General features: G+C 38.7%; 1 protein-coding gene across 1 annotated transcript in view; it reads left to right on the top strand.

The window, feature by feature from the left end:
• Positions 1 to 18,870, top strand: part of PRKAR2B (protein kinase cAMP-dependent type II regulatory subunit beta) — a 110,709-nt gene that overhangs the window by 65,931 nt on the left and 25,908 nt on the right. Inside the window, exons 3-4 of the mRNA XM_068550388.1 lie at positions 3,765 to 3,817; positions 11,048 to 11,131. Coding sequence (XP_068406489.1) covers positions 3,765 to 3,817; positions 11,048 to 11,131 — 137 coding nt within the window. The remainder of the gene's footprint in view (positions 1 to 3,764; positions 3,818 to 11,047; positions 11,132 to 18,870) is intronic.

The following is an 18,870-nucleotide window of genomic DNA, read 5'->3' as shown; positions in this document are numbered from 1 at the left end:
GCAGGCGAGAGGTCAACACGTGACTCTTAATCGGACTTTTTAGATGGGGCTGGAGAGAAGGGATGGCTTGGAGAGGAGGTGGAGACTGTGTCAGTGAAGTTAAGGAGGTGTGAGCCACCATGGCTGTGCACAAAGCTGCAGGTGCTGTATTTTGATTTGGGTGTAGGAGGTGGCAGTAGGTGAATTTTAATATAGTGAAACAATTGCACATCAGTGCCAAGAACGAAACCTTGTAATATTGGCACAGTAAACAGTTCAATGAAATGGATAGCCCAGAAATAAACAAACATGTGATAAGGTAGGTATCACAAATCAGAAGGGTGTTAAGTAATAAATAATACTGGGGCAATTGATAAGTTATTTAGAAAGAAAATCGATTCTTACTAGTGATGATTTTTAGTCAGCATTTAGGGGCTTGAAACTTAGAAAGTAGAGGATTAAGATTTCCTTCTGTGAATTAAAACTTAAGATCAACACTAATGGGTCAAGGCTGTTTATAACAGGTTACCTTAAAGAACATAGTATCTTATCGACGCTATCACCTCACTGAACATATAGATCCTATGACAGTGGTTGACTTCACGGGCCCCACCCTCACAAGGGCCTCTAATTTAGTTTAGTGTTCTGCTCTTGCCCTCTTAAGAATCTTAACTTTTGAAAATGGGCGTATATTTTCATTTTGCACTGAGCCCTGCAAATTATGTATCAGTCCTGCCAGTGAGGTTGGTCAAACATGGAAACAGAAAGTTATGGAGCCAAGCTTTAGAGGTAGATGCTCTCCTGCTTTTAGGAAAGTTGCAACAACACAGTTCAAGAGTCTGGGCCACATGAGCAGGACCATGTGTATTGTGTATGGATGCCTTGGGCTGTCCCAGACTGATGCATTAAATAGTCAATTTATTTGACAAACTCTCTCTTCCTCCCACCTCCATCTCACCAAGGAACCTTTTAATTGTGATTTGGCTTCTCCTGTGGTCTTCCTGCAAGGAGAGAGCTGGCTGGTCACGCTGACTCCATACTGATTCGGGAAGTTAGTAACTAAGCTGCCATTCTGGTGATATGCGTCAGTGAGGTTCTTTAATGGGAGCCTGTTCCGGGAAGAAGGTCCCCTTCTGTTAGGTTTCTGAGGCGGAACGCTGATGTCCAGGCATTGAGCTGGTGAATTCACCAAAGCCGTCCAGCACAGAACAGCGGTTAAGGACAAGGCCTTTGCATAAAAAGGAATGAGGTTCTAACACCTGCTACAACATGGATGAACCTGGAAGCCATCGTGCTAAATGAAATAAGCCAGCCACAAAGGACAAATATTATATGATTCCACTTACATGAGGTACCTAGAATAGGCAAATTCACAGAGTCTGAAAGGTTAGAGGTTACCAGGGGCGGGGGACGGGAGGAATGGGGAGTTGTTGCTTTGTGGTTTCAGAGTTTTTGCTTAGGGTAATGAAAAAGTTTTGGATATAAATAGTGGTGGTGGTTATACAACATTGTGCATGTACTTAATGCCACCGAATTGTATACTTAAAAATGGCAAATTTTGTGTTATATATAGTCTACCACAGTTTTTAAAAGTTAATAATGTAGTATACCAAAAAGCATTGAATGCGCGCTTTCCATGGGTGAATTGTATGGCGTGTGAATTCTATCTCAATAAAGCCGCTTTCTGAAACATTAAAAAAAAAAGAAAAGAACAAGGCCTTTGGAGTCAGCCAGACAGCCCTAGGGTCAAGTCCTGTGGTGCTACAAGATGATGTGCGATGTTGTGTGATGTTGGCCAAGATACGTAACTGTGCCCCGTTCTTTCATCTGCCAGGTGGTGATTATGACACCTATCTTAGGGTTGTTGCGAGACGGAAGGGGGAAATATACACCAGGTCAGGGTTTCTCAACTTCAGCACTGTTGACATTTTGGACCAGGTCGTCCTTTCGTGGGGAGAGGGGGAGAGGGAGCTGTACTGTGCAGGGCGGGGTGTCTAGCGGCATCCCTGGCCTCCCCCAGCAGCTTCCTCTTAACCCCCCACAGCTGTGACGACCAAAATGTCTCCAGACATTGCCTAAATGTCATGCTGGGGGGCAGAATAGGCCCTGGTTAAGAAGCACTCACTGGTCTAGGTGTATAGAGCAATGCCTGGAGAAAAGAAAGCTACCGGCAGGTTTTGTAATAATAATGACAGTCGTTGAACTAAAGATGACAATACTCCTGAGACCATCCTGAGGCCCCTGGAAAGACATTTGTCAGCCTTTCACCTGTCCTCTGCTCTTTAAATTTCTACATCCATGCCAGAATCAAGTCCACATGGATTAAAGGGTAAATGTAAAAAGGTCTACCTTTACAAAGTGAAAGAAGAGAAGTTACAGATCTGTAGATTTGCAAATAAAGAAGACTTACAAATACCAAACTCAAAAGCATTGGTACTTTTGTGATGTTTAACATTGGGTTTAAATCATGTTGGGGAATTTTCTTCCCTGATGTCATTACATTAAAAACAAACAGCATGCATAATTGGTAAAAAAAAAAACAAAGACAAAAACAAAAAAACTTGGTAATTATAGTTAAAAAGCAAACTGGAGGGAATTCCCTGGTGGTCCTGTGGTTAGGATTCCGCGCTTTCACTGCCATGGCCCCGGATCAATCCTTGGTTGGGGACCTAAGATCTTGAAAGGCACATGGCGTGGCCAAAAAAAAAAAAGCTGGATAAAATGATTATAAGAAATATGATAAAGTGGTATTGAGAAGCTGGTATAAGTCAAAAAGAAAACCAAATACAAAAATAAATGCCTCAGACATAGGGACAAAAGAGGAAATACAGTCAGCTTACAATCATTTGAACATTGTTCAAATTCAGTAATACTTAAAAATTTAAATCTTTTTTTCATTTAAATTGGCAGAGATTTTGAGCATTGATGTCTAAGTCTGCGGTACCATTTAGAGGAGTCTCCTTACACATTTCTTATAGGACACTGGATGGGTATAATCCCATTGGGAAGAAACATGGTGATAAATATGCCTTAAAAGCTGTCATGCCTTTTAGCCCCCAAAATAACATTTGGGAATAATTCCACAGCATAAACTGAAATGTAGACAAATATTTATGCATGAAGATGTTTATTGCAAGGTTGTTTTAACAGAAGCCAGCTTCGTGTCTAGCATTAGGGGTGTGGTAAGTTATAGCTTATGTAAATAATTAGCAATCCTTAAAACAATATTTACAAAATGTTTCCAATGGCATACAGAATTCTTCAGTGTTAAATGAAAAAGCAGGTTTTAAAATTGTGGATGCAGTATGAGCTCAGCTCAGAATAAAGACTGGAAAGGAATATGCAAAATATTAATAGTATTTGTTCCTGGAAGATTGAGTTATGGATAATTTATGAAAGTTACTCATAACTGCTTGATTAAGTTGATCATTTCAAAGCAGACTTAGACTTTGTGTGTGTGTGTGTGTGTTCTTTCAGGTAATTTTTTGATCTTATGCATTTCTATAGCTTGGAAATGAAGGTGAAAGAGGTTAGCTATGTTTCTCTGAATAAGAGAAAGGAAGCAGTTATCAGTGTCTTAAAGTGTAGCTTTATATTTTAGTAAATTCCTTATAAATTGCAATAGCAAACTGGCTTTGGGGGGTAGACTGCTTGCCCTGGGTGAGGTGAATTAATGGTTTTTTACACCACAGCACTCTTTTTGTTCACTAATTTTTAAAGATATATTTATCGTAGCATGTTTCTTGGTGAAGGAATCTTTAAAATGTCCATTTTTATTTTTATAGTCTGTGCAGAAGCTTATAATCCTGATGAAGAAGAAGATGATGCTGAGTCCAGGGTATGTAATTTACTGAATGCGTTAATTTTAAATTATACTCCCGTATTGGATAAAGAAAATAATAACAGAAAAGATGTTAACAGGCATATAGGTTAACAGGAGGCATAATGGAATTATTTTGACTGTTTCTTTTCCTAGTCTTATCTCTCATAGTTTACTTCTTCTTCATGTTCTGTATAATTACTTCGATCCAAAGCGTCTCTCTCTTTGGATAAGAGGAAAGATAAACATAAAAACTCACTGAAGTTGTGGTTTTATTTCTCTTGCAAAAATATAGTCTGTGATGAAAAATGTTTTTAGCTATCTTTCCCAAAGTGATAATGTTATTTTTCTTAGACAAACAAGTATTTCTAGGCAAGAAAAACGCTGGGAAAAGCCTTGTGCTCCTACTGTTTTATCACAACAGAAGGTTACTCTGAAACAACAACAAAAAATCACAGTAAAATTACATCTAAAATGTCAGTACAGCAGTTATTGTGTTTTAAAATCTATGAGTCTGATAGTTTGCTCAGAAGCTGATTTCTTGGAGGTCTTAATGTTTTTGCAAGACTTTGTCCAGTTTGGTTTGAAACAGTTTTTAAGCTGTGTCCTTTAGCTCCATTCTCCTATTATTTATTTAGTAGAAAGTAAACTCAATAGGAGATTACTGAGCCTGGAAATGGAAAGTAATCATGTACTTTTTTTTTTTTTTGAGTACATACTTTGCAAAAGTTTCTTTTCTTCTATTTGGCCTTAAATAAAAACAAAAATCTGTTTCTGTAGCTCTGAAAAATACTAAAGTAAGATTGAGTTTTAACATAGAAAAGCAGATACTGGATCCCTAAGTCATTACATCATTAAGCTCCCTGAAATGTAAATAAAATCCAGTGGTAGAAAGATCAGGAGCTTTAAATGACACAGAAGATTTTGGAGAAAATCCCATTTCACTCTTGTCCCCACGGGGATTTGCAGCACCAGACTTGCAGTGTTCATTTCTCAGTACCATAACTTATGTATTTTGATCAGGTCCATAAATTCCAGTCTGAAAATTATGTTGCCTTAGGATCAAGGTATCGTCTCTAATGTGTAATGTGCTGTTACCCCTCCATGTAGTCTGAAAAACCCTCCCCTCTCCTACACTTTATTTATGTATCTCGCAGAAACACTAGTGGGTGACTTTGAAGACAGCGTTCTTTGTGTATAAATGTATATGATAAAACTTGGTAGTTGAGATGTTCGACGAGCTGGTTTACCTTAGTAAAAATCTAAATAGAAAAGAACATTTAAAAATACATTTTGAAAACAATATACAGTATCTCATAGACTCGAAAACTGTTAGCTACCATTTGGTCCACGTGATCGGTAAAGTGGTTTGGCTGGGTCACTCCAACTAATTTCTAACAGTCCTGCTGGGGAGGCTATACCAGTTAAACTTCATTTGGCTGTGGGAAAGAAACAATCACATTGAGATAAAATACAAAAGAAAACATTGGGGAATTATTGGACATATGCTTGGAAATCTTGTAGAATTCCTGAAAGTGTTAAAGAAAACCCTAGGCTGTGGTTAGCAGGCAGGAGCCAGCCCCCTCTGGGGTCCTTCCACAGCATTCGTGCAGCACCTAAGAGTATCGACATTGAAAGGGAGTCAGCTGCCCGTTACTCTTATTGTGTCTCTCTCAGTTCAAAATCCCAGCTTCCCCGTGGAGAGTTTCTCACAGGCCTGACTTTGGCTGGGGGACCCCACTTATAAATGAGGGCATCCTGCAAGCCCACTCTTGGGCATATACCCAGAGAAAACTCTTAATTCAGAAAGGCACATGCACCCTTATGTTCATAGCAGCACTATTTATGACAGCCAAGACATGGAAGCCACCTAAATGTTCACTGACAGAGGAATGGATAAAGAAGATGTGGTACATATATACAAGGGAATATTATTCAGCCATAAAAAAGAATGAAATAATGGCATTTGCAGCAACATGGATGGACCTAGAGATTATTCTATTAAGTGAAGTAAGTCAGACAGAGAAAGACAAGTATCATATGATATCACTTATATGTGGAATCTAAAAAAATGATGTAAATGAATTTATTTACAAAACAGAAATAGACTCACAGACATAGAAACAAACTTAGGGTTACCAAACGGGAAGAACAGGGGGTGGGGTGGAGACAAATTAGGAGTTTGGGATTAACATATACACACTACTATCTATATATAAAATAGATAACCAACAAGAACCTACTGTATAGCACAGGGAACTATATTCATATCCTGTAATAACCTATAATGGAAAAGAATCTGAAAAAGAATATGTATATGTATATATATGTATATATAACTGAATCGCTTTGCTATATACCCGAAACTAACATAACATGGTAAATTAACCATACTTAAATTTTTTTTAATGCTTAAATTTTTAAAAAATGTTTAAAAAATAAATAAATGAGGGCAGTTCCTAGAGAAGGAGGCATCTTTGTGGGTTGGGCATTCACCCCGAGTTGTCCCTATAACACCCTTCAACATTACTTTAATTTTTTAAATTAATTTATTAATGATATATTAATCATTATAATGAAGTGTCATGGGTTATCCATTAGGTTGACTCTTCTCTACTAAAAACTGTAATTTTTTTACATATTAAAATATTTTAAAATAAAATATTAAACATTTTAATAAATATTAAAATAGTTTAATATTAGAATATAAAATATTTTAATATTTTTCGTCTTAGATACTATAAGTCACTTGTACCATAGCCCTTGGAAATGATTATTACAGATTTCAAAATTTAATTGGCTCTAAACCAATACTGGAAAATGTCTGTAAGGAAAACATGAAGTGTATTTCGATAAACTAACATTTCATTTGGACATTTTGTCTTATTTCAGAGACTCTATTTATATTATCAAATCCCAAAATCTCAGAGTAGTATAAATAGATATTTATTCTTTGATATGTATTCAAAGAAAATTCAAACACTTAAGACTGATTTTGGAAAACAACAAATTAGATTTTGGTTGGAATACCTTTAACAAATGAAAATGTAAGGGTTATATACATCTAGCATGTAGAAACTGGCAGAGAAGGGCTGGTAAATTTAAGAATGGAGCATTTCTTTCTTCTGTTATTCCATAAAGTGTTTTGGGAGTGCCTTCTGCATATCTGGCCGGGTGCTGGGTATACAGTGGTGAGCATGACGGAGGAGTTCTTGCCATCTTGGAGCTTAGAGTCTAATAGCAGAAGCCGACCACAAGCTAGTAGATTAACAGTCACAAAATATGAAGTGCTAAAAGGACAGTGTAACAGGGTGTAGGAATTAAAACCAAACCAAACCCCCCAGATCAACAGTGTCCCTAATGAAATGGAATAGTTGGAGAAGGGCTCCTTGAAGTGAGACCAGAGGATGCACGTGGAGAGTGTCTTGCTAAAAGCCCAGGAGTGCATTTTGGGTTGACCCAAGCCCATCAGAGTGGGAGGAGTCGGAGGCTCTGAATAAAGGCAGGTGTGGCTGAGGCTGATTGGCTGAGGTGAGGGTGGAGAAGGAGTGGGGATTAATTCTCTGTGAATGTGATGGACTCCATTGAGGTTTTAATCTGCAGAATGTGGTGCTCTGATTTAAAGTGTTAAAAGATTACTTTCAGCTCTGTGTGGAGAATAGATTGGACAGGTATGAAAATATCTTGTACAGACTTCCCTTGCTTCACAAAATAGATGCATGGTGTTTCCTTTAAAGAAAACATGTAATTTCAGTGTTACTTATTGTTTTTCTAATTTATTTTTGATTGAAAGACAACAGAGGTTATGGCAGGAGTTGACAGACTTTTCCTGTAAAGCTTTTTTTGGGGGGAATTTTACGATTTTCAGAGAATAAATACTTTAGGCTCTGGGGGCCGTGCTGTTTCTGTCACAACTATTCAGCTCTGCTGTCATAGCAGGAAAACAGCCACAGACAACACATAAATGAACGGCTGTGGCTGTGACCCATGAAAACTTTATTTCTGGACATTTGAATTTGAATTTCATATAATTTTCATGTGTCAGGAAACATTCTTTTGATTTTTTCCCCCAATCATTAAAAAATGTAAAATCATTCTTAGCATAGGGGTCATGCAAAAAGAAATTTGGCCTTCGGGCCATGGTCTGCTGACCCTGGTTTCTAGTATGAACTCTGTGGCCAGCCTACAGCTGGGGTGAATCCCAGCTCTGCAGCTTCTGAACTGTGTGACATGGAAGAAGTTACCTGGGCCAGTTAATTTTCTTACTTTTTTTCTCTTGAGAGATCACTCAGTATTTGTCTTTCTCTGTCTGACTCATTTCACTTAGCATTCACCTGCTTCATGGGATCTCTTACTAGGATAAAGCTAGTAATAAAGCCCTTTTTAAATTTTTAAAGCCCTTAAAACAGTGCTTGGCACGTAGTAAGTGCTACATCAATATTTGTTTAACCAATAAGATTTTTATCCTGAAATCAGAAATAAATTTTAATAAAAAACAAAGTGGCCTCTAGTATAATAAAAATCACATTTGGGCACATTGCCGAGGCCTTAGTTATCCAGATGCAGATCTCATATGTCGGATCACACCAAATCCAACCAAAGGAAATGAGTCTCTAGAAGTAGGAGAGCGTCTTCTGAGCAGTTGGTACAGGGCAGGGGAGCCAGAGCTTCAGAGATTCACCCGATTTCTGACTGTTTGCTTTCCAGGATGCAGAGCAGGATTTTCATGGCCGGGGGTGGAGGCTATGATAGATAACGGACTCTGGGCACTGAGGAGTGATGGCAGGGAGAGGGAAGAAAGGAAAAAGGGAAACAAAGAGGAGAGCAGTAGACAGTAGTAAGGGTGGCAGGATGGAGAAACAAGATTTGGAAATATGAATTCATAAGAAGAGAAGTAGCTGGAGAGAGAAAGAAGAGGAAAAAGGTGGGTTTTAAAAAATTTTTTATTGACGTATAGTTGATTTACAACGTTTCAGGTATACAGCAAAGTGATTCAATTATATATATATATAACTTTTTCAGATTCTTTTCCATTATATATATGTATATATTTTTTACATCTTTATTGGAGTATAATTGCTTTACAATGTTGTGTTAGTTTCTGCGGTATAACAAAGTGAATCAGCTATACGTATACATATATCCCCATATCCCCTCCCTCTTGCGCCTCCCTCCTACCCTCCCTATCCCACCCCTCTAGGTGGTCACAAAGCAAAAGGTGGGGTTTTGTGTGAGGTGTTCATACAAAGTGAATGGGTCAGGAGAGAAAGACTTAAACTGATGACAAGGGTAAAGCAGGTACAAGCTGGTGTTAAAAATGATTTAAAAAGACAGTTTAAGTGATACAAACATTATTTAACACTGCACGAAGTGGGCAGTCTCCATTCCCAAGGGTCCAGAGAGCTGCAAAATGGGGTGGAGGGTAGGAAGCTTTTATAGGATAAAGAGTAAGGAACAAGGAAGAGAAAAACAGAAAATAAATAAGGAGCAAGGAAGTAAGCGTAGAGCCCAGATTTGGCTTGGCTTTTGGGGATTGGCTGACTGGATATTCTGTGTTTCTGGCAAAGCGGGGCATTTATAGGGACACGAGAGTTATCTAAGCTTTGGTTTGCTGACGTGGCACCCCGGACAGAGGTGGCTCCATCTTGGGCCTAGGAAGTCATTTCAACATCAGCGACACATTATCCCCAACCTTTTCTCTCTGAGGATAGAGCTTCTCAGCAGGCAAACGTTTATGATTGCTTCAGTTCGAAGTTCCAGATGGCTTTTGTGAAGTGAGAAATAACTTTTTGTTTTATTGTGTTAGCCTTCCTTATTTGAAGTAGGCACGTGTGAATTTTGGTTGGCATGATTTAGTTCATATCCAAATTTTTAAAGTTTTTTGTATAGCAGTGAGTTCTTAGGCAGGAGGATCTGCTTTTTCTGGGTCCACGTGCCATCGTAGAATCTAGGTTGAGGTGAATATTGATTAGATAGGAAACAAAAGTTTGCATATCCCTTACCCTTGGAGGAAAAAACTGCAGCAACGTCCTCTCTCACTGGCTAATAGTATGTAGCAGTATACTGTGTATACTGCTCTTGTGTGTGTGTATAGTCTATAAGCAGTACACACATAAATAGTACACATATACTGTACATTTCCTCAGTTTTTCTTGGGCCTGATTTTCAGCCATCTGAGATGGGTTTGAAATGCCGATTTTAATTTCCCATTGTGAGTTGTGATGTGTTCACGGGCACAAAGCTCACCGCTGCCCGATCCTGGTTGCTGTGACGGTGGGGCTCCTGCTCAGCCTCCTCTCTTGCAGTCACTCTGTGTGTGAATGTTAGAATAGCAAAAGGTGGTGTATGGGTCTCCAGGAGACCAACTCGGCGTCTTCTGCTTTTAGGACCATCTCTTGCCTCGCTGACTCATTTTATAGTTACACAGTACCCGCGTTCACAGAAGAATGGGCCTTTTGGGTCCAAGTCGGTGAGCCTTCTGCTGGTCGGAAGGGACTCAGGAGAGTGGGCCGCACTTGCAGAAGGCGTTCTGTTGGCCTTTACCCTCGGGAATGAAAGTTTCTGAGCAAACAGTACACTGGTTTTCTTTGAACTCGTTCTCAGATGAGCGCACCAAGACTGTTGGATTCATTCTCCCTCAGATCCATAGTCTCCTTGGTGGGACAGTGCGTGATTGCTTGCTCCCTGTGGAAAATCACTCTCCGTGGGCATAGTTATTATATATACATTGTGCATAAAAATGCATTTAACATCTAATGCAATAGACAGGTAAGAATTTACTCACTTCTAGAGGCTTTATCAAGTTCTGAAGGAAAGAGCTACATCCTGAAAGAGTATTAAATTCAGTGGTAAAGAGTATGAAACAGTATTAAAGAGTATTAAGCAGAATAAAGGCAGTCTGTAGATTTTCAACATAGCTGTTACAACATGTTGTCCTTTTGTATGTTCCCGCTGACTGGAGCCTTGGTGTCTTCAGTGATTAGCCAATGCAGACCCTTACAGAATGAACTTGCTAACCTGGGGGAAACACTCCTTTGAAAAAACTTGCAAGTACTGTATTGATGAATGTACACCACCTCCCTGAGACAAACTGTATTACTTTCCCCTATTTAGCAGGCTGGTAGTTAATGTCTAGTCACCTAAAGTGAACCTCAGCACTAACCGTTCTTCCTTCTAATATCCTGCTAGGAAATTTTATCCCTTATGAATAAGGTGAGTAGACTAATTGTTAATTTGGTGTCCTTTTAGATTATACATCCAAAAACTGATGATCAAAGAAATCGATTGCAAGAAGCTTGCAAAGACATCCTGCTGTTTAAGAACCTGGATCCGGTAAGATAAAATCTCAATAGTAGCAACGGGTTTTTTTCAGTGTTCGTGTGGAGAACTGTGCAGGATCTTGGACTTCACCCTCTTTACAAGCTAACATCACCCAGGGCGATGTAAAGGCCCCACTGCAGATGTCTGCATACGCAGTGGGTTGTGTTCTAGGAGCTGGGGAGGTCGCTGCTCTCATAGCAAGGAGTGAGCGCCTGTTTGTCAGCGGAAGGCTTCTCATCCCTCAAGGTTACTTGCTGCAAACACAGCCCTGAGAAGTGGCCCAGGTGAAGAGAGGTTAAGACTTTGCATTCTTCGCCCACTCAACAGGAACATGTAGGGATGTACAGGGCCCATGGGGGAATGTCTCTTTCACCAGTCAGTAATAGTCATTATTTTAATGTATGACTTTCATATTATACATATTTTTAAAGTAAAGTTTTACTTGGCTTTAAAGGTAGAGGGTTTTTTTTTCTTCGTAAAGATTTTTGAAATCTCTAGTCTTTGGTTTGGGGTGTATTTCTGGAGTGACCGTACTGTTCAGACTTTGCCCTTCACCCTGACCTAAATGCTCTGCTTCCATCATCACGGATTATGCTTATTCACTGCTATATGGTCATTGGGGAAAGAGCCCCTGCTGCCATGTTCCCCATGTGAAACCTGAGTCAACTTTGGTAACTTACCTCGATTCTTTTTTCGGTCAAACTCAACATCTTAATAGTTTTCGGATTGATGCCCTAGAGAAGGATGCATTAATCAAGACCCACTCTTTTAAGATGAGGTCTTTTTAAAAAGGCCATTTTTTATAAAGAGGAAAGTACTGCTTTATACAATGTCTTCTATGCTGGGTCATATTATACCCTGAAATTATTTTTAAAAGCTCTTTGGTTTCTAATACCATTTATGTTAATGTTATATCCTCCAGGATCACAGATTATATTGTGTGACTGTGGAGATTTTATTTTAGGGCCACATAATACAAGTTTTGTCCACTTTGATCCACGTCCTCTACTTACCACCAAGTCTGCAAAACTAGGAGCTCTAAAGAAAGGGTTGCTGGTAGTTTTCTCTAACAATGGAAGAATAAGAAATGGGATTAAGATAGAAAATTTAGGAATTTTGTTTATGAATGGAAAATCTTCCTGGTAGTATTAAATAGTAGAATAAGTGACTAAAAGGAACTTGTTAAATTTTGATGGGCTTCCAAGTAATCTCAGATTTCATTTATCTAGAATGATAATGATTCTGTGAAATAAAGGACATGAAACTATGACCTCTAATGATCTCCCACCAGAATGAGACCAAATAATTATTAGTGGAAAGATACAACTTTATGTGTGTGTATAAGATGATAATTTTGCTATTGGAACTAAACTAAGTATTTAATTCGTTTGCTTCAGATACACACAGAAGACAGCTATGAAATTAATCCTTAGTTTTATCCTTAGGGGTAAGCTTCAGCCAAGAAGGTTCTCTATTTTCAGGCCAGAGCTTTGTGTGGGAGAATTTCAGGGTCACCAAAAACAGTACTTCTCAAGCTTTAATACGCCTGTATATCATCAGAGGATCTTGTTAAAAATGCAGATTCTGGTTGAGTAGATCAGTAGTGGAGCCTGAGAGTCTGCATTTCTCACAAGGTCCCAGGTGATGGCAACGCTGTCAGCCCACAACCATACTTTGAGTAGGAAGGACCAGAGGCCAGTGTGAAAACGTTCAAGGTCAGTATTTTGGTACTACCATATGTTATTTTGTTTGCGTGCTTCTCTATTCAGTTCAACTGGTATTTTAATGCTTCAGCAGTGACCAAACAGTGATACTGTGTAGTCAAACAGTAAGTGATGAACAGGCATGAGTGAAATCACTGCCAGTTACAATTTCCTGGCATGCTGCCTATTCTATTCCATCCTGTAAATTAAATTGATTTTTCTTGCCATTTCAACTTTAACTCTTTTAAAGCATTGTGAAAATTTTGGTTGCATTTAAAATAATTTAAAAAAAAAACTTTTCCTGGTATATTCTGGCAGGGAGCATCTTAAGTTAAAATGGTTATTTTTATAAACATAGGCATTTTTTTAGCCTTTTTTTAGATTTTGCTGCTCTGATGAAGGTCTTCAATATTTATATTTTAAAGGTCACAGTTCATAGGGACAAAAAAGAAAAAGCCCATTGATGAATGACCAAGTTCATAAGTTATCATTATTGAATGTTTTATAGGGAGGAAGTAAATATATTTTCATAGTTGTTTCCAAAAGATCTTTTTTTGAATTTGAGCTCATACCATCTTGATTTATTTCCCTACTATCTTAAATCCTTCTAAGAATGATACAGAATATAAATAAGTAACAATTAATTCTTCTCAGCAAATAACCACCTGGAATAAGAAATTTATCCCCAAACATAGCAGATTGAAGATTTTAAGTTAAGTTCATATTTTAAGCAGCTTTCTAGTTTTTTATCGTATACAATTTTTGTCATAACCCAAATGCATTTAAATTGAATTATATATTCCACTTATATAATCTGCCTATCATATAGCAGCTCCTTTCAGGTCAATTCCTTGACCACCCACTATGTTCCAGGGCCTGTATGAAGCGTAGGATGCCACAAAAATACTTAGACATGGTTCTTGTGCTCTTGGAACTTATCATTTAGTGAGGGATTCAAATACACATACAAAGCAATTTGGTAAAACATGGTAAATGCTGTAATACGGTCAGGGTGCTATGAGAGGATGAGGCTCTCTCAGCCCCACGTGAGGATCCAGGAAGCTGGAGAGGCCACCTGAGATGAGCCTCAGAAAATGAGTCGGAAATCGCCAGCTGAACGAAAAGCACAGAACGCGTTAACGCTGGAGTCTAAAGTGGAAGACATCCAGTGGTGGGGCTCAGACGTGTGTGCCATGTCGGGAAGGAGCAGCGTGGCGTGCCGCACCGTAGCAGCGGACACACACTATAGACAGTAGCATTTTAAGCAGAGAAAGTAACAGTCAGGTGTGTCTGAGGTCACTGTGGTGGCAGGGTAGGGGGTGGAGTTAAAGGCGAGAGACGATAGGTCAGGAACAAAGGAAAGGAGCTCAGTGAGGAAACCGCACCGCGATCCATGCCAGGAAATGGATCCAGGAAAGAGCCATGCTGTGGTCCAGGGAAAAGAAACACGCCCAACTAAGGAGGAGGGGGGAAGGGATGGTTTCATAAAATACTCAGGACGAGCAGAAGTTGGTACCTGCTGACTGAATGAATCGGGACCCGACAGAAATAGTCTCAGATGACCCCCAGAGTCTGGCTGCGGGAGGTGGTACCTTTTCCTGAGATGGAAAAACTTGGAAGGAGGAAGGGGAAGCAGTAATTACTAACCAGCAAGAAGAACAGTCTTGGCTTTGCATCCACTATCTCACTTGACTTTCCTAAAGGCGTTGTTTAGCTTGAAAATCTAGCATCTCCTAGACCTCAGAACATATTTCCTTGGAGTTCTGTATATTCATACATTGAGCACAGCATTTATAATTATTAACCTCTTTGAAGATGTTCTTTTCATGAATATTTTAATGCTCGACTCAGTAGGCCATTTTTCTTCTGAAATATTTCTAATTTTAGGCAAACTGAAATAATCTTCTTATGCTATGTGATAGGCTCTTTCATTAATGGAGAGTAAATTGTTATTTTTTAAGGGAGTCAAAGCCCTTTTACCGAGCTCAGTCTCTAATTTACATTCTGTAGGCGAATAAGATGTGGATTTCCTACAGTAGCTGTCAGTCACCGAGATAAGCCTCTGCATATTAAATATTTCCTATGTTCTTTTCACTCTGTGCATAATTATGGGGAAATTACATTTTGATTGACTAGAACAGACACTTGTCACATAGAGAAGTTCTAAAAGAAATAGTTGTTCTGTATTTTATCAGGGGTTACTTTTGCATATATCCATGTACAAATTCTTAAGCTTGATAACGTTTTAAAATGCAGCTAATTCCAAAATAACAAAAAAAAATTTGCTATAGCACTATATTTCATCTTTTTCTCCATTTGACATTCAGGGCTAGAGCTAGCTAATCAGTAAAGCTGATAGTCCCCCCCTGCCCCCGTCTGCTCTAAATGAGTTGAAATATAAATAATAAGCAAAATAAAATATTAGTAAACTATTTAATCAAACTTCATAATTTTGATAGGTGACCGTATGTCGCCTGGGTTGATGAACTCCCAATTAGCACCACATCGAGAAGGCACTGTCTTACTGCCCCCCATTGGCTTCATCTTCAGCCCTGGCTGCTTGCTGTTTCACACATAGGTGCTAGAGCTCACACGGGGACCCAGGGAGGGGATGAAAGCCATGTCCTGCAAACCCATCACCCTCTTTCTTCTCAAAGTTTTTCTTACCCACATAAAGATGTAATGTTATGTTCTCTGTTTAAATGGAGAGTTTGGTTTTTTAATTAATTAAAAAATTTAAATCAGTATGCATATAGAATTTACAAAAATTCAAAAGGAACAAAAGAGTAGTCAGTGAAAGGAGATCTCCCTTCTATCCCTGTCTCCCAGCAATCCAGTTTCTCAGGAGCCAAGTTCTTTTAGCACTATCATGCATATTTTTCTAGGGTTACTCTATGTATATACAAGTATATTCTTTTTAAAATTTTGGTGGCAGCAAACTCTACACGTAGAGTTCTTGCCCAGTTCTTTTTTTTTTTTCCTAACACTTTATCTGTATTTATAGAGTTTTCATATTCTTTCTTAATATTATTTTTATCAGTATTTATTTTTATAAAAGTTTAAATTGGTAGCATTTATGTATTATAAAGCTAAACCATGAAAACACATTGTGTTTTGCTGTTGTCTAATGTTTTAACATTGTATATACAAGAAGAGGCACCCCAAATAATATTGAAAAAGAAGAACAAAGTTGAAGGACTCACACGTGCCAATGTCAAAACTTTTACCTCAAAGCTGCAGTAATCAAAACAGTGTGTTACTGGCATAGGGATAGACATACAGAACAATGGAATAGCGTTGAGAGTCGAGAAACAAACCCATATATCTGTGGCCATTTGATTTCAACAAAAATGCCAAGATCATTCACTGGGAAAAGTGAAAAAAAATTTATTTTCAATAAATGGTGCTGGGACAACTGGGTATCCACACACAAAAGAACAAGGTTGGACTTGGACTCCTACTTCACACCATGTACAAGAATTAACTCAAAATGGATCAAAGACCTAAATGTAAGCTGTAAAACTATAAAACTCTTAGAAGAGCTTTATAGAAGGGCCTCGTATTCAGAATATAGAAAGAACACTTAGAACTCAACCACAGAAGGACAGACAACCCAACTTTAAAATGTGCAGAGTTCTTGAATAATAGACATTTCTCCAGAGAAGATATACAGATAACCAATAAGCACATGAAAAGATTCTCAGCGTAATTAGTCACTAGGGAAATACAAGTCGAAACCACAATGAAATACCACTTCACCCCCACTAGGATGGGTATCATTTTGTTAAAAAGGAAAATAACAGGTGTTGGCAAGGAGGTGGAGAAATCAGAACCTGGTACATTGCTGGTGGTAAAGTAAAATGGTCCAGGCACTGTGGAAAACAGCTTGGCCGTTTCTCAAAAAGTTAAACATAGAATTACCATATGACTCAGCAATTTCACTCCCATGTGTAGATCCAAAAGAATTGCAACAGGTGTGCCAATAAATACTTGTATATGAATGTTCATAGTCGCACTATTCACAGTAGCCAAAAGGTGGAAAGAACCCAAGTGTCCATCGACAGGTGAATGGGTAAGTGAATTGTGGTGTGTGTTCGTATATATATAGTGGAATATTATTGATCCATAAAAAGGAATGAAGTATGATATATGCTATAACATAGATGAACCTTGAAAACATTATAATGAGTGAAGTAAGCCAAACACAAAAGATCACATATTGTGTGATTCCATTATATGAAATATCCAGAATAGGTAAATCCATAGAGACAGAAAACATATTGGTAGCTGCCAGGGCCTAGTGGGAGGGGAGAATGGGGAATGACTGCTTAATGGGTGCACGGTTTCCTTTTGTGGAAATGTTTTGAAAGTAGGTACAGGTGGTGGTTGCACAACTTTGTGGCCACTGGTCCACTTTAAAATGGTTAACTTTATGTGACATGAAATTTTACTTCATAAAAAATGTATATATAATCCATCCGAACATGTTGATTTACTTTAGTTTTAATATTTAATGGTTAGAACACCCTTTAAGGATGAGTTTGGGATTAACACACTACTATATATAAAATAGATAATCAACAAGGACCTACTATATAGCACAGGGAACTATATTCAATAGCTTGTAATTACCTATAAGGGAAAAAAATCTGAAATGTATATGTATAACTGTATCAATTTGCCATACACCTGAAACTAACACAACAGTGTAAATCAGCTATACTTCAATTTTAAAAAAATCAACTGTTTACAGAATCGATCACTGAAGCACCTCCTCAAAATCCCTGGCTTCCAGAAAACAGTTTGAAAACCACTGAGCCCTTTTGACAGCATGTGGAAGATGGGAGCCTGTCTTGACAGGAACAGGGAGCTCATCTCTTTGCCCTGTCACTGCTAGACAGCTGTCCTTCTTAGGTCTTTACATTGTTCCAAAACCTCCAGAAACTTCCACCCAGCAGTCCCAGTCCTGGCCTCTGGAATCACCGACATCATCATTGTGGCAGCAGATAGCATGTGTTCACTGAAGTTCCTCCTACAGCAGGGTTTCAGATTTCCTGATTGCCCTTCTTTGAGTGTTCTCGCGCTTGTCAGCAACTCCAGTAAAAGATAGGGGGTCTTAAAATCCATACTTTTTTTTTTATAGCTGCATAGCTTTCCAATGCATGGATGTATCAAACTTATTTATCCAGAGCCCTGTAGATAAACTTGAGTTTTCAATTCTTTGCTATTACAATGCACATTTTGCAGTGAAAAATGCCCATGCACATGTCATTTGACAAATGTGTTACAGAATAACTTCCTAGACAAGGAAGAGTGAGGTGACGGGTAGCGCGTTTGAAATGATACCGACTGTTGACAGTGCGCCCTCTGAGACCCGTTCCCATCAGCCGTCTGCGGGAGGAACCCTCCTTCCCACACCATCTCCACCAGTGTGTTAGTCTAACATTTTTATCTTTCTGAATCTGGCAGGTGAAAAAGGGTATCTCCTTTCAATTTTGATTTGCATTCCTCTTTATTTTGAAAGAAGTTGAACATCCTTTTTGTGTTTTTAAGAGTTCCTTCCCCCTTTTCTGGAAGCTTTGCAGGTCAGGTCTGTATCTTTGATGTTCTAAAACCACACTGTCGTGTGGGTGTGGAGGTTCTGGTCCTTGATTGTGCCGGGCCCTTGAGTGAGCCCTTTCAGTCTGAAAACTTACATCCTGTGGTTCTGGAAAATTCATCCCATATTTCTTTGATTATTTTCTCCCCTTTGTTATCTCTAATATCTCTTTGTCTGGAACTCCTGTCTTTTCATCTGTCGACTTTCTTTGAAGTTTTTATTTTAATTTACCTTCTTAGTTCTTTTACAAGAAAATTCTGTAATGGGAGGTACATGTTACGCATTTGTCAAAACGCACCAAGTGTACAGCACCGCACCAAAGGTGAACCCAGATGTCAGCTGCGGACTTTGTGTGATAATGATGGCAGTGTAGGTTCATCACTTGTAATAAATGTACCTTCTGGTGGGGATGTTGACAGTAGGGGAGAGGCTGGGGGGAGGCAGGGGGT

This window comes from Eschrichtius robustus, chromosome 8 (genome assembly GCF_028021215.1).
Source record: "Eschrichtius robustus isolate mEscRob2 chromosome 8, mEscRob2.pri, whole genome shotgun sequence".
Classification (NCBI taxonomy): domain Eukaryota; kingdom Metazoa; phylum Chordata; class Mammalia; order Artiodactyla; family Eschrichtiidae; genus Eschrichtius; species Eschrichtius robustus.
The sequence above is the reverse complement of the archived record's forward strand: the minus strand, read 5'-3'. Positions and strand labels throughout refer to the sequence as shown.